We start from the raw sequence: 17,140 nt of genomic DNA on the forward strand, positions 1-17,140 counted from the left end.
TATATAATTAAACTCAATCAGTTTAATATTTGCTTCTTCATGGTTGAAAGAAAAAGCCCTTGAAAACTTAAATGTGATTTTAGAATAAACCACACAGGGGAGGCTTCTTGAATTTGCAGACAGTCTACAAGAGCAAGTCCAACAGCAGATATTGCCCTATTCATTTTAAATTTCAGAGTTAAGTATTTAATAGTAATCAGAGAAAAATAACAGGACTTTAAGGACTCTTAAAAGGTCCCCATGTCCACTGTTCATCTCCCAGGCAAATCATCTATACCTTACCACAAGAGCAGTACTGCACCTGTGGTGATCTAAACACATAAGGCAGGCAAGGTTTGTAGAGAAATGTAATCATGTATTTTATTAAAGCAATCAATTCAGTTGAGGAAAGGACAACACATGCACACACACACCACCGCATCCGAAACCTTAGAAGCCTTCTTCCATTTGTGTCGGACCTTGGCAAGAGTTTGGAGATTTTTAGGGTCATGAAAGAAAATAATCTATGCCCTATCTGTGAAGGCACACATCCCTCAGTCCATTATGACTGACATAAACATAAGTTCAAACTGGAAAGAGATTTAGAGGATTATGATCTGCAAACTTTTCCTGTAAATATCAACTCTGAGACGATTGTCTGCAATGTGAAGTTAACACAAACAGGCAAACATCTCTCAACTTAAAGCCAGCTCAAAATCATTTCTGGTCTGAGATATCTCCTCTTAAGCTCATTTAGTATTTCCCAGTTTCAAACATGTTTTGCCACACAGAAAAACATGTCCATCCCATGTTGCATCCTCTCTTTAGCTTCCACCGAAAGGCACACATGTTTCCCAAGATCTACATGAGCTTCCCGTTTGTTCTTGCGTTCTCAGACCTTTTGGAGCAGCACCAACCTGAATCCGACTTTGCGGGAGTAATGCAGGCAGTTCTCCTTGACGTGGGTTTGGAAATAGGCAGACCGGCACACTGCTCCGCACTCCGGGCAGCAGTAGGGAGACTTGTGAGCATGGATTCTTTGATGAGCACAGTAACTGCACTGGTTAGGTAGCATCATCTGGCACACTTGACATGTCTGATGAAAGAAAGGTCACATTAGTTATTTATTCCGTGCCGGCTTCCCCTCCCCCCCCCCCAATTCATCCTAGAAAACTTTGAGTTTTAGAGAAAGCCCCAGCACCTTCCACCCCGATGCTACAAAACTCTGCGGCTACACTGCTTGATGGCTTTTTCCAGAACAAACCAAAGTACTTTTATAACTAGCCATATCAGATGACTGTATTCCATTCTTAAACCGGGGCCTCTGTGGTTTAATTTTTTTTTTCCCCCTAAAAAAGGAAAACAAAACCTTTCACCTCTTAGCTCAGAAAACGTTCTGCTTAGTCACTGCTTTTGTCTTAGCAGTAAAGCCTTTGAGCAGGAAAGTACTTTTCTTAACGCTGCTTCCCCCCGCAACTCAACTAAAAAGACCAGAAAAACCCAACTATCCCCCAGCTCAAAACTCTGTTAACGCTGAATGTGGTGCAGTGTTGAAATGTGGTAGCCTTCCCTACCAAAGATGCATCAGACTCTTCTGAAAAATTTCTTTTGACCACACCAAATCTGAACTTTTGAAGACTACATGCCACATGTGCTATACTACATTTAAAGATACTTCTTGGTAGCCTCACGTTAGAAATAACACAAAGACTCTTTCTCTCCCTGTTTTTATACCCTCTGTGAAATCCCATTTTTTGCCTGCCGTTAGAAGGGTGACGCTTATTAGGAATACAGTTTTGCCAAAGCAGCATCATTTACTTGATACCTAAAGCTTTTCTAGGTGGACACATAGTCCCAGTTTCAACAGCTCTCAAACCTTCGCTCCCTTTCACAGATACCTTAACTCTTCTGGATTCCTCCAAAGTCCAGGAGCAGCTTAGTGAGCTACCAGGATGTATGTTACCTAATTCCTAAGCAGCAGTATAGCGGTAGTAGATACCTACCCTCCGGACTTGTGAAACTCTCTTCCGTCATGAATAAGCCTATGCAAAATTACTCCTCTACTCCTAGCTCTACGTTATGCATGAACTGCAGCAAATGGCTCATTACAGATTATCAAATCAGGTAATTTAACTGCATCCTTTGTTCAGCTACGTTTAAAGAAGGCTACAGGGCTGATTAGATCAGAGACGGCACGAAACTGTACCCGAGGGCATGTCTGCGTAGCCCAGTGAAGCTTTTAACGTAGCGTGTGCCCACGTAGCCCTGACAGACTAAACCAAGTCAGGCAGACTTAAGCACCAGCTGGCAACCAGAGGAGAAACCTGTGCCAGAAGCCCCCAAATCTGGCAAAAACGTAACACCGCTTAGGGCCAATTCGGTTTTCTCCACTGTCACTATTCCACCCAACAGCTCTAGGACACTCCGCTATGCAATTCCCATCAGGGAACTGTCAGAAAACACTGCAGGGAGTAGAAAGCATCATTTCTATTAAAAGGCAAAGCCATGACAAATCTGAAAAGCTTCATGGAAAAGAAAGAAAGAAAAAAAAAGAAAGACTCACAGAAAGAAGAAACTGGATAAATCGCCAAACAGGCCCAAAGCCTCAAGGACACACGACTTGAGACACGTTACAAACAGCAGTTCAAGAACAGAAAATATTTGAGGAAAGAGATAAATGGGTGGAAGAAAGCCAAATGACACCCCCCACCAACACACACACCTCCAAGAAATCCATTTCAAATAAACTCAAGAGTATTTCAGCACTTCCCCAGATGCCAGAGAAACCCCCTGATTGCAGCAAGAAACCACAGCACTACCAAGACATGGGTTGAACCTGTGAAATACAAATGGGACCGGTAGCCCCAGGAGAGATTTGCTCTGAAAGGGGAGATTTTAGGGGCAGAGCACTGTCGAGCTGGATCTCCAGTTCTCCAAAGCTCTCCAACCCCCAGATAACTGCTACGAGAAGAAATTCATGGCCAGGGAAGCCTCAGGCTGTTTTATTGCTTTTTATGCAATTTCTTTCTAACTGGGTTTCAGTCTGCAGCAGGGATTTTTACTTCTTTTTGCTGCGTTAAGGCAGGCCTGCTCTCGCTTTGATCTTGCCCACTTTTTAAAGCAGACTCAGCAGAAACACAAGTAGAAAGCACCTTTGCTCTTGCAGCTTAGTGAGAAACACTTCCTCCCGGGAGCCAAAAAACTGCCTCGCCAAAGCTGATTTAGTTTTAAGGCAGCAAAAGAGACTGGGGGCTCACCTCCTCCTCACCTAGCACACCATGCCCAACACCTGCAAAGGCTCCCCTGGCGTTCTGGCAGCCGGCACACACCAAAAACCTGGATCTTCCCTGCCGTGCGCGCCTGCGTTAGCTCTGTTGAGCCACCCAAGAGGCTCAGCAGGGACAAAATATGCTAAGGTAGGGCAGAAGGAAGCATGGGGGACGACTGGCAAGAGGCATTAAAACTAATAGTTATCTTCTCCAGGCTCTGCACGAGTGGGAAGCCTGCCAGGGAGTGCATACACCCAATACGGGAATAAAAAGCCAGGCTCAGTGAGGATAAGGCTAAATGAATTTACTGTGTCTGCATCCGCTGTGGAAGAAGCTGGACAGATTCCCACACGGACACCACGCTCTGTGGGGAACTCTGAGTTCGGAAAAAAAAGAAAGAAGCTAACAAAACCCCAAACTTCAGACCAGATTGTCCCATAGAAACAAGGTTATGGAGCAAACAGACATAACGAACAGCAATGAGTCACAAGGGCAAATTAGTAAAGAATAATGGAAACCAGCATATTTAACCAGTATTAATTCTGTACTTGGGAGGAGTCAACACAGCTTCTCTCATCCTCCTTCACAGACCCATCCAAGTTCTCCAAAGAAATCAAAAAATCTATGCACAAGAAAGATTTGACCTACAGCTTGGGCAGTCTACCTGGATTTCCTAAAGGGTTTTGACAACACCTTTTGCCAGAGGCTTTTAAGGAAACTAAGCTGCCATGGCATAAAGGAGGAAGGAATTATTTTTTTATAAATAGCTAGTTAGAAGAGAGGAATAAACAGTCACCTCTTGGATTGGAGGAAGGTCCCCAGCAGGGTTCTACTGGGATTTGTGCTCTCCTAAGGTTTAACAAGGGATTTGGGAAAGGTAACGAGCAGGGAAGTGGTTGATGATACTTGGGAAACTCAGGGCATTACAGATAAGGGCCAGCCCTGAAGAACTGCAAGAAGACAGGGCAATTAAATGGCAAGCTATATTTAGCTGTCTATTGAAATTTAAGTGATGTACATGGGTGGTTTTTTTTTGGGGGGGGGGGGTAATATTATTCATTTTTGATGGCTGCTGAATGTTGTGCTGATGGGGCACAATCATGAGTTCTGGTCCCCTTCCTCACTCCACATAGAGAGCTGGAAAAGGTTTAGGGCAGGGAAAAATGATGACCAATGTTTTTGTGCTCATTCTCATCTTTTTCCTCCGACATCCGTGAAAGATGGCAAGGCCAGAAATCCTGGCACCTAACTGCCCCGAGGCCTCGTTCTGAGGTGGGAGCTCCTGCGCTGCGTTTGTAGAAGCAGAGGGGCAGCTGCGTCGGGGCTCCCGTCTGGGCTTCATTTTAGAGGCTCAGTGGCTTTTTCTTTTGCGACTCTTCTGCTTTTTGTAAGGAATCGTTAGCTTGCTTCCAGATGTCACATTTTTTTTAATCTCTTTTCTAGTTTTCCATGACTTTTCAAAGAAATCTGGCAGCAATTTGAGACATTCATTAGTCAGTTATTTCTAAAGCATGTTACCAGGATATTGAGTTGTGTAATGTCTGTGTTTTTCATATACTCCCGTTAACCTACGCTTTAATCAAGAGTTATTTATTACAAGTTTTCATTACTTCCCATTTGTCTGTAACATTTCATTTCAGTTTTTCCTCCAGAAGTCACATTCGTGCACACACACACATAAAAACACGTTCAGAAGCTCAGTCATTTCAGAATACTTAATTTTATTCCCATTTCTACTTATTAGCTTCTTCAGAAGGAAGGGGGAAAAAAAAGTTCACTGAAGTAGAGTTCATGTTAAAAAAAAAAAATCATTCCAAAAAATTAGTTTTACTAAATACAGTCTTGTGGTCTTTGAAGTATTTGCAAATCAGGAAACTCATAGCGCACAGCCCTATACCGAAAAGTGCCTGCGTAAAAACAGCACCACTGACCTTTCTGTTTCATTGAAACAATTGACTAAATGACTCAGTGGCAAATGGGATCCATTAACAATTTTTTTCCTCCTAACTGCCAGCGGTGTAAAGCACTCTGGATCAGAAAGTCGGAACAAGCCCCCTTAAACACTGGCACCACCGCTAAATTCCCACGGCCGATTTTCTCGCTCAAAGTCCGTAACCAGCTAGGGCACAATTCTCATTAACACACAACCAACATCTCAAAGTAGAACTTGGGGCACAAAAAGCCTTCTCTTTCACTTATTTCTGATATGTGGATTGAAAAGGAATCAGCCTTGGTACAAGTCAAGAAACTGAACATCACTTTTAGATTTGCCTTATAGTTAGAGAGGTAAGTAGCACCAACGAAGGTGGCATCCATTTAGAGAGGTCCTCAAACTACAAGGACGCTTGATGTCATCATGTACCTTCAGCCGAAAACACAGGGATATACTAACTCTAAAGCATGGGATCTGAGCTACAAGACAAAAGAGGAATTTGTAATAAGGCTAACAACTTAAAAAATAAATATATAAGGACTCAGAGTGAAACAGTAGAGGGGAACAGACGTGATATTTTTGGAATGCAAATGTATTAAAGAGCACTTGTCCTTTACATATTCAAAGCAAAAATCCCCCTCAGAAGTGCCCCAAACCCCAAGTTCTTCCCAAATCCAGCCTTTTGAAAGTTTTTCTTTTTCTACTTTAGGCAGGACTCGGGGGGCAGCTGATACTGATAGCCGAGGGATCACAGGCAGTTAGAAACGCGCAATGGAGATTAGCAGGATGTTTCTACTATAAAAAAAAATTAGCAGTGAATTACTACTTAAAGTTAACCTTTAACTTCACATTAGCTTTCGCTTACTGCCTCACTGGGACAAATGCCAGCAATCTGCATCCTTCAGAGTAGATGTTTTGCTGTGTAGTTAGATGATGTGCTGGCTCCAGCAGTAAGGCTGGTTACCGAATTTTGTGGCTCCAGCCCACACCATCAGCTCTGCAATTCCTGCCTCCAGGCTTCCCTTCCCCACCTCTGGCCTTCTTCACCTCCTGCTGGTGCACCCATTTTCTGGGCCATGCCAAACATCAACAAATCCACATGCTTGGAGGATTATTTTTGACTTGTATTATTGCAACAATCCAGTTTACAACATTGCTGCACAAAAGTTTATCAACACAAGCAGAAGGGGCAGGCAGAGAATTTCTTCCTCTGCTTTTGTGATAACCAAACTGCACCCCTCAGGCTCTCTTTAAATGAATCTGTCTCACTGCATTAATATATTCAATTTATAGATTAAAAAAAAAATACCAGAGAAGCCTGTCAAACATTAATTATAAGAAGGAAAACCTAGAATCCAGCTGCCTTAAAACCACTGCATTGAAATTTCAATGACAGAATACGTGTCAAGCCCAGTCCTAATGTAGATGAGTTTATCCTAGCTAACTCCTATAAGGCATGCAACTCTTACATTGCCACACCTAAGTACAACAGAGAGGTTTTTATTTCATTGGTTATGTTTTAAAATGTCAGTCTTAAGATCCAACGAGGGAGCCTGTTTGGGCTTCAGTCTATAGGACACGATTAGAAGATGCTCTTCAATCCTACTCCAGTCCAAAACTTCAAGCTACCTGCTCTCCTGCCAATGCTAGCTTATTCTCCCTCTCCACCATACATCTGGTCATCCTCAGATTCATCTCTGCATTCCACTTCCACGCACTTGCCCAGTTCACTCTTATTTGTATTCCTTTATCTCACTCACTGCCCAACGCTCTCAAATCCAACGTCCTTCTTAGACCTTCACCAAAACTAACTCTTCCACACACATATGTCTAAACTGGTCCAAAACACCAGGGTGTTCAAGTCTCAGTAAAATCAGGCATTCAAATAAAACCTTTTTTCCTAAAAGCTAGTGTTGCTCAATAGCTGCAAAATACATTTTTGCGTATGCAGAAGAATCCCCAGTTAAAGTTTAGTGTTAAAGTCCTCTGCTCTTCCCTCCACCCTGCAACATGGTTCTTCTGCCCATCCATCAGTGGTGATGCCCATCTTATAGTCGCTCAACTCTGGTTCTTTCTTCTCACCTTCCTCCTCTTGCTTGCTCCCTGCATCCCAAAGACAGCACCATGGCTGTTCAGATTCCACTTTTGCTGTCATCTTCACTTCTCTACTTGTCCAATCACTTCTTTGCTAAACCCAACTGCAAGATTTCACTCCTCCACCTGGAAGGAAGAGATAGGGTAAACTTCTACACTCCCATTTCCAATAGTCTCTTAGTCCCTGGCATTGGCAGCGGGTTCTTGCTTCCTCTCCAACCCTGAGATTTCACGACCAGCTTATGCCAGTCTAGCTACTGTCTGTCACCCAATGGGCAATCCCCTCCCTTCTTCTTGCCCTCAGGCACATGTCTCAGCCGCCTCTTTGCGCCTGCCTTCATTCTCTGTTCCCAGCTTCGTCTGAGCTGATCTGACTCCCCTGGGGGCTGCAGGATAGATATAGCTGAGAGAACAAGCGCAGGTGCGGAAGGAGCAGAAGGGGAGACTGTCCCCTTGTGCGGCAGTGACTCACAGACTGATTTATGCAGACCATGAAACTGCACCCTACCTCTCCTTCCTCCCCAGCCTCTTCTCCTCCTCATCCTAATGCTTTATTTTGGCCTCGGGGTGCAGGCTCATGCTCCTATCCTGCCACTCATCTCTTGGTCTGCGCTCCCAGCAATCACTGCCTTGAGCTTCATTCCCTCAACACATTCATCACAACAACATCCTCCACCCCTTTCCTTCTGTAAAATCCAGAAGGAAAAATTCTGTATAAAACAAAAATCAGTCTTTGCTAATACCTAAGGCTTGCATTAAGTGCCCTTGGTTTGGGAGAGGGAGAAAGTGGTCCTTTACAGGGCCACGTGAATTTTTGTTGATTTTCAATCCTCTTGCTTTCTAAAGTAAAACATGAACACATGGGGGGGGGGGGGAAAGAAGAGAGAAAAATAGCAGAGATGGCTGCTGTCTTTCTTGCTTGCTACTTTGCTGCTGGGAAATTACCAGTGCAGCATGTGGTCCTCCTAGCTTCTGGCAAGTTTTAGCCAATAAATTATAAAGCATTGATTTAAAAGGGGGAAGGAAGAAGAAAAAGAAAAGGCAGCTATAAAACAGCTTTTAAATAACTCTGATGTAGGTGGTGCATAAACAGGATACGTCATGATTAATTGAAAAATTCTTATTGGACAAATAAAGGAAGACAGAAGAGGAAAGAGAAGGGGAAGAACAATAGCACAAAAATGTAAAAAAAATTCAGAGGTCCTTAGTTTACATTCTGTACATTATTTAAGTCTCAGCTACCTCAGTGGGCTTTGGGTGGTCAAGTCAAAAAGACAGAACAGTAAGAAATATCTCTGGTTACCAGTAGATGGACAATTATGCCCAAGAGGGTCAGAAAGTACTTTGAATTCTTGCACATGTTATTCTGCACTATTCTATCCTTCCAAAAAAACAAATAAGCTTGCTTTAAAACCAATTTGTATGTTTTGTTCGTTACTCCTACTGGAAATCTCTTCCAGAATTCATTCCTCAGATGATTAGACACCATTTTCTAATTTTCAGGGTAGATCTATTTGAGTTTGGTCTTGCATCAATGCTGCCCTTCAGCTTAAAAAGCTCTTCTCTATAAACATCATGTTGGATAGAGAGTGGCCTTGCACACTCTTGCTCTTTTAGGAAAGAAATCAAAAAAAGCAATGCACTAGGAGCTGCACGGTTTTTGCTCGTCTCCTGTAATTTAAGCCCAGTTCTGTAAAGGCGACAAAAATTGCCTGATGTTAACCACATAGGCTGATCCCTGCAAGTCCTGGGGTGAAAATGCACAGGAAATACTCCAGCCTTGACCGACAGCCTGATTTAGTGTCCTCAGTATCATGCAGTTCAGAGACCCGCTGCAAGAGCTTGCAGAGCCCAGCAGCCAGGTTGGGCAGTCAGGAAACATCATGTGGACTCTCAAAGGAGCCGAGTTCAGTGCAGCCTAAGAATACAGGAAACACTTGATTTTTGCAGATTTAATTTCTGGAAGGAAAAAGAGGGGGAAAAAAAAAAAAGAGAGAAAACCACAACCCTCAGCTTATATTCTGGCCAGTACAGTACTGAAGGAGACCCTTCCTCTGTTATCAGGTCTTTGACAAACTAAACTAACAAAGGTCTTCTAATTTCCCCTCAAAGTCATCTTTCCATTTCTCTGATCATTCCTTCTTCATTCGTTCCAGTTCATCTCTGTAAAACACAGGTGAACAGAACAATATACATTTCTCCAGGCAAGTTCTTTCTAGCCACAACAGGGATTAATTATAATACTTATATTATACTATGTAATAAATATAAATGGGAACCTGGTTAGTACACTGCAGGTTAACATATAACCCTTGCACAACTGTATCGCCTTAGTCATTCAGAGTCTTCTTGTGCCCAAATACACGTCCTGCTTTTCAGTTGCTTCATCCCATTCCTACTCAGTCTTCAAGGCCATCTAGGTCCTCCTGAAAAATATCCCCAAATTTTTCCCTTCCGCTATGTTCTCTTATTTGCTGAGCCAGCAAAGTTTTATCTACACTTTCATCCTCCAAGGTCCTTAATATGAATATTAACTAAGATTTATCTTAAAAACATTCCTAAGGGAATCTTATAAGCAACCTGCCTCCAGTTGCAATCACCTCTTTTACCTGGTTCTGCCCAAACCTCCTAATTCAACTTCCTCAGCACAACTGTTCCCCACATGGCACTCGATCAACTATCTCACTGATCACAAAGAGTCAGATCTACCATTTCTCTAATCCCTCCCTCCCCCGCTCCCCCCAAAAAAACATAGAAGATGTGTATCAAAGTAGTTTGGCATAATCTAGCTTTGTTTTGCTTTCCATTTGCACCTATTTAATTGTCCTTTTTCCCCTCAAACTTGCTCGGAAACGTAGCACACTGCTGCAGTCAGACCAAACAGACCTGAAGTTACCTGGAACATCTGCTACCAGCTTTTGCACCTCTGGAGAATAACAAACGTAATACCCATAAGGCAGCTCAGCTCATAGCTTGACTGAAAAATAAATAAATAAATCAAACCGACCAGATTTTCAAATTCACATACCATTTCCTTCTTGTGTTCAGAGACAGAAAAGCTGTAAACAGATCCCATCAAGTGACTCAATTCACAAGCTCACAGAAATTGCAAAATTGGCCTCAGAAGACTTCAAAAAAAAATAAAGCAACTGCGATCTACCAATATGATCTGCTCAAAAGATATGTCCAGTAAATCCAGTTCTTTCTATTTCTGAAATGGATTAATTCACAATTCTTAAAGCCTATATCCTCACTATAAGCCACAGAGATCCTACTTCAGTATTTGGATAAAATAACCTGCCTCCATCTTATGCATACGCTGTATAAAAATAAGCCAGGTTGGATTTCCCTGCTGTACTTTGAACAAGAGCAGTCATGTACCTATTGCAAATCTATAATGTAATATTAAAGCCAAGCTCACAATTGTGCTAAAGGTCTTTCCATTCCACTTTCTCAATTATAGCATCGTCCCCTTCCCTTCCTCTCCCTCTCTCCAAATTTCCTCCTTTCCCTGCTGTCCAGACGACATCCATATCTTGGTTTCTTCCTCCAAAACAACCATGATCCAGTACTGTCATTCTCATTTTGGCCACACCTAGAAAACTCATGTAGCTCTTTAGCATTCCTATTACCACGGACTTTACTCGGGGCTAGTCAGAAAGTTTAAGACAAAATATTTTCCAAACTGCCAAAAGGAACAAACTAATAGAAAACCCAACAATCATTTTATTTTCCTTTTAAATGGGTATTGGAAACGTGAAGATGCCAAAGTAATTCACAAAGTCGTGGCAAGAAATTCCAGTTAAAGTGAGAAGTCTTAAGTATCAATACAGGATACATTTTCTTGTGTAGCAAAGCCGGCTTAAGCTGTTGCTCTCTCTCCAAACTAATCATTCCTGCCTCTTACTGCTGCTTGTTCATCCTTCAGTTGTATCACTGCAATGTGAAACTGCATAATTGAAACTATCAGAGTGAAAAAATACGTCTTCTCCCTTCCACCTCTATTCTTATCCAGCCCCGTTGGATAATATGCCTTCCCTTCCTTCTAAACAAGGTGACGTTCCCATTCCACATCAGGGCTAAAAATTTCTTTTGAGTTAAAAGCACTGTACTCTCCAGAGCTTCAAACTCTGCTTGGTTTCTCAGCTTATCTTCACCTTAAGATGTTTCCTGCAGGAGGGCAGGAATGGTTAATAATCCAGATGTGGTGTCACTTGACAGAAAAGCTCCAAAAAGCATAGATCAAAAAACTATTTAGCTTATTTTACATAGGCTGGGGTCTCAGTCTCCTGGGACTTACTCCAACTAACAGCAAACCACACACTATCCCCACAGCAAAGAAGAAAATTCAGCAGGCAGACCAACCAACCAATTATCTGACAGTCAGAGAGCTGACAGCCCATCTTCCACCTGCAAGCCCACAGGATCCCACCTAGAAGTCCCAAATGGAGAGCTGGATTAAGCCGGCAGCGAGCATTTGAGCACCGTGCCAAGGCCATGATGAGAAACTGAGAACAAACACAACCGCACATGCTGGAACTAGGAAGAGGAGGTGGGAACACCCAAGGAAGTGAATGGTACAAATTTGGGAGATGCAACTCCTGGGCTACATTCATCCCCACGGGGTTTTGCCATTCAACAGAGAACTTAACGTTACATTTGCAAATACACTTTTACCCTTTATTCTCTTATTCAGCCAAAGACATTCTTTCCCTTCCACATCCATCTATCCCTCCCAAGAACCCACTTTTGAAGGATAATCTGGTACCGGGGTAATCTGAATATAACAACTGATGATGAGCTTTAGGCTATAATACAGTGGGGACCAGCTCTGCTGCAAACAAAACTGAAAGGACTTTTTCTGCTTGCTGAAGCTCTTTGAAAGGTAGAAATCAAGCCATAGCTTTATTTAGAAAGTATCGAGACACTCTGTACTTTACGGACACATGGGGAAGAGTTTGTGACTCAACTCTGGGATTGAGCACAATATTCAAAAATACAAAACTCAAAATACTAGGTGGTCATTTGCTAGCTTTAGGACATGACAGTAATTTCCCTCCTCACTATACCTTTCTTCTTAAGCAAGGTCTCAACACAGTAGGAAAATATCCCCTACTAGGGGATAAAACTAAAAGGTTATGCTGAATGCAGCTGTTACACAAATACTTTCCTCAGCAGCACAATTTATACCACTGCCCCCAAAACAAGTGACATGGCACAACTATGGAGATGAAAGCAGATGGTGTGGGCAAGAGGAGAAGAGGAGTATTTTTCAACTGCTTTTGCCACCTAAGAAAGTGTCTATGAAACTAGATGCTCGGTCATTTCTAGCTCCTACCAACATTCCTTTTTCTGACTTAAATAAAAATAGCAATCCAAGTTGTCTTCATTAATGCAGAGTCAGGGATGTCCTCAGCATCTACTCAGAGTGACTTCAGCCAGTTCATGTCTTCCTATTTCAGGAGCTTAAGACACATACTCCAACAGTCTTAACTACATCCTTCTCATGCCACATCCCAATAAAATCATAGCATAACATTACTCTTGCTTTGTAATGAACAGGAGCGACTTATAGCTCCCCTATGAGAAGGCAGCCTACTTCACAGAAAAGCACCAGCTGAAGGCAGGTGGGCACAAATTCTTATTTCCTTAAGAATTTTACCAGTTTTGTTGGAAGAGATGTTCTGGGAATGGTATGGAGCACCACAGGGCAGTCTGGAGGACAGCAGATACACTGAAAAAGGACTCTCAGTGCAATGCTGTAGCAAGAGGATGAATGGATCCCTTTGCATATAAACATGGAAAGATCAAGTAGGGAGGAGATGGTCTTACAAGTTCTACTGTCCACTCTTTTCCAATTTTTTCAACACTTATATTCACAAAAATATCTACAGAACATAACTTGAAGCAAGAGGCTTAAACTCTTTTCTCAGTTAAGTTACAGAATCAATGATTTGATTATAGTCTAAAAATACTATCAGACATTTCTTCCCTCTGTAAGTAGCTCTCAAATTGATAACCCCACAACAAAAATAGGAAATACATTTTTGACATGACTCATTAACATTTTAGCTCCCTTAGGAGCACCCACTGTATCCCTTCACCTGAAGGTTTTAATTCAAGACTGCTGACATTTCTTAAAAATGCACCATGGTTCAAAACCAACTTATGGTGCTGACAGAGCCCAGTGCTTGCTGGTCTGCCTTACACAGAAACCTGATTATGCAGCCATGACAATCCCTTCTAGCCTTACCATTTTTCACCTGATAAAAATCATTCAGGCATAAACTGTTTTTTGCTGAAGATGAATTTAAGAGAAAGATAACAAAGCACCTAAGTGGGACCACAGTGTGCCCATGTTAGTAACCTCAATATTCCTGTTATCCATTTAACTAGAAAAGGGATGCTCTGGAGCATGCAACTACTAAGATGGCCAGGACAGAGACTGGCAGTCACATCCCCGGGATGTCTCATATTGGCATGGAGCCCTTGTTTATGGAGCTTATGGAGGAGTTCATACTAGGAGTCTGCCAGCAGCCAGAGGAACATGGAAAGCTTTCATTTCATCTAAAGAGATAAGCAGAAAGGATTCTTCTTCCTCTTCAACTTTAGATTCTTCTATATTCAGAAGGTATTGACCATACCCTCTAAAAATAAACGAACAGAAAGCCCCCCAAGCCTGTGGTTTGCCAAGTCCACGCTGTTGTCAGAACACAAGCGCCACCACATATGTCACACTGCTAGCCTCTCTGCCAGTCCCATCCCACTCCTTTACCAGGCTGAAAGTAAAAGCAGCTCCCAAAGTCCACTGTTACACAGAAGATTTTGGCACAAGTTCTACATAAGGTGAAATTACATTACGTCAGATTTTCTCTAACCAAGTTTAGAGCACAAAAATCTGTTTAAGGTACCACTCTGCTGGTCTTCCCCTACAGTGCTCTTGCACACCTCAGCTAAGTGATTCTTGATCTCCAACACCAACTTCCTTTGATGCTCGTGGATCTCCGCAGTCCTTACTGTCCATTACCTGCCATCCCCATAGTTAAAGACACCACCCCCTTACTGTTTTCAAAGTGTAGGAAGAAGGTAAGAAAGCAATACTAACATGCCCAAAATAGAAGATTAACATTCAGTGCAGTCTCCTCAGATGCACACAGAGACCACTATGCCTGGGCTCACTGGCCTCTGTGCATGTATCCCAAATCTTCCCCACAAGCAGCTTTCTAGACAAAGTAACTCATTTGCCACTATGATGCCTGTTTTATTCCCAGAGGACAATATACTAAAAAACAAACAAACCAACCAACCTCAGGGCGATTTAACTAGTAATATTAAAATGATGACTTACCAGTCTCTCATTATCTTCTGAGGTTCTCTGGTAATGTGCTGCTAAAGCAATATAATCTTGCGCCTGCTTGTTACATTCAAGACACTTAAGTCCATGACGGGTTAGTCTCAATGGGTCCGTATACAGAGGCAAGGCTGGTTGAGTGTTAGAAGAAATTCCTACGCCACTTCCTGAAGTAGCATTGGGCTTACGTGAAGGAGAGGGGAAGCGCAAAGTCTGAGGAGCCAAAGACACTGAAGAGCTCGTAGGAGAAGGTGAAAACATTTGGTCTAAGGAAATTGGTTTCATTAGCAGCTGAGAACACTGCATGATAAATCCTTTGCTCTTATGATCTCTTGCATGTTTAAGCAAGCTACACTTATTAAAAAAAAGTAGCATAGTTGAACACTGAGTGCACATGACTTCAATATGAACACTTCGTCTACTATAGTGTTGAGTTAGGCTTTTCTCTAAGGCAAATGAATCCCCACATTCCAGGCAACAATACCCAGAAGCAGGTAAATTAATACTGGTGTCAGGTGGAGGGCTAAGGTTTGGGGTATATATTGGCACCGGATTGGCACTGTGTAGTACTTTATTAAATGCCTCCACAATTACAGGAGCAGCTTTCTTTACTTGATGTACCAGTGGCACAGACATTTGTGTCAACTGAGGCTGACTTCGCCTCTGCGCGGATGACTTTGCCGTAACAGAAGCAGCAACACTATGCGGAACTAAATTGAGATTTGCCAAGTGCACAGCTTTAGGAAGAAGACTGGAGCTGGTCGCATTAGACGGCTGCACCACGATGCCCTGCTGCTGCCTCTTGTTCAGCTGCTGACCCACAATACCTACTTTTATGGCACCACTGCTGCAGTTTGGCAGTGGAGATAGAGACACAGCAGATGCGTTATTTGCAGCAATATCTGTTTTCATACTATCTGCATAAGGACTCGCTACATTTGACAGCTGGATAGCCACAACAGCCCCATTTTTGGTTGAATTCTTGCTAGCCTCATTTTCCATTACTGCACTAGTGTCAGGGGAAGGTAAAGACTTGATAAACTCTTCAGCAGATGAAGTTTCCACAGGTGATTCTTCTGAAGATTTGCCCAACTCATCAGTTTCTGGCAAAATTCTAGTTACAGTTCTTTTAATTTCACCAGAGGATGTTTTGATAGTCTTTATCCTAACTTTGGGAATAGCTGGCGGAGAGCCCGCTGCCATGGAAGGAGAGCCTTTCCCGCTACTGTCACTGCACACACTTCGAGGACTCTCAGGCTGCTTGCTGGCCTTCCTTACCACCTCTAAGGGGCTTCGCGGACTCTTTGGTGACTTAGGCATTTTTGGACTTCCCTTCATTCCATCTTTAAAAGGACCAGAAGGTTCTTTTGTAAGACTCGATGGATCACCTTTTGGAATACATGCAACTTTTTTGGCCTGAAGAGCTACTAACGCAGCCACACAGGATGACAACTTTGAATGAGTTGGCTTTAACCTCTGGCGAGGAGGTACCGATGAGGATATGTTCAGCTCAGGCACAGACCCTTTACTTTCTCCTAAATTACTGTTAGGGAGGTCTCCAAACACCAAGCCTTCTCCAAGAAAACTATTGGTATCTACCAAGTCCTTGCTTGATTCCACAAATCTCTCTGTTGCTTTGTCTTGCTCTCTTCTGCTCATTTCCAGCCTACTTTCTGGCTGGCAGTGAATTTCCATCTTTTGTTCCTTCTTACAATACTGATCAAACATGCTTAATTCTGGCTCTGGTACCTTCCTAAAATGATCTAGTACTGAAGCTCCTGTAGGAATATACATTGACGGTGGTGGAAAATACGGAGTTTGGGCATGTTTTGGTTTATCACCAATGCTGTTTTCTTTGAATGCATCCTCTGGTTCAGGGCTGGAAATAGGGCTAAACTGACTAAATGTTGGTAAAGGTTCCGACTTGGACTGGTCCAGTTTTTCAGAGTAACTTCTTGAGCTATCACCATTAATAAAAGTTGACTCAAATTTCCCATAATTATGCACCAAAGTGTGAGCCTCTGATGGCAAATCAGAGCCACGAAACCCATTGTGTAACAGACCAGTCCCGAGATGATTCCCTTCCTTTTCTGCTTCAAAGGACTCCTGACGACTTGTGTTCTTCACAATAACACTAACGACAGGAGCATCAGAGGGAGGCAAGGAGTGGGATAAGGACACATTTTCATCTATGCAGATTCCTGATGACTTCAGGTGATTTTCATTCTCCTCCCCAGATGATGGGATAGTCTCCTTGGCATCAAGGCTAGTCGGATCAGGGATGTCAAAAGCAGCCAAGAGGTCATCAAAGTCTGGGGTTTTCATGTCCCCCATGATGAAAGCTACAATTGAAAGCAAAATACTTCATCAGGTATATTTCCCCCAAAGACAAACTCTGAAAGAGTCATTTGCATAAACATCTTATGTGACAAAAAACACAACTACCCAAAACGCTAATGCAATGGGGTACCAAAGCTAGAAACATCTGCTTGCAGTCACTTCAGCTTCCATTTT

At 42.6% G+C, this 17,140-nt stretch overlaps 1 protein-coding gene across 4 annotated transcripts in view; it reads right to left on the bottom strand.

The window, feature by feature from the left end:
* ZNF592 (zinc finger protein 592) overlaps positions 1–17,140 on the bottom strand; it is a 39,428-nt gene that overhangs the window by 17,578 nt on the left and 4,710 nt on the right. For all 4 annotated transcript variants that reach the window (XM_067305864.1, XM_067305865.1, XM_067305863.1 and 1 more), the window contains exons 2-3: positions 14,624–16,968; positions 897–1,075 (exon numbers count right to left, since the gene is read on the bottom strand). In XM_067305864.1, the coding sequence (XP_067161965.1) occupies positions 897–1,075; positions 14,624–16,960 (2,516 nt within the window). In that variant the 5' untranslated portion in view covers positions 16,961–16,968. The remainder of the gene's footprint in view (positions 1–896; positions 1,076–14,623; positions 16,969–17,140) is intronic.

Source organism: Apteryx mantelli, chromosome 15 (genome assembly GCF_036417845.1).
Source record: "Apteryx mantelli isolate bAptMan1 chromosome 15, bAptMan1.hap1, whole genome shotgun sequence".
Lineage (NCBI taxonomy): Eukaryota > Metazoa > Chordata > Aves > Apterygiformes > Apterygidae > Apteryx > Apteryx mantelli.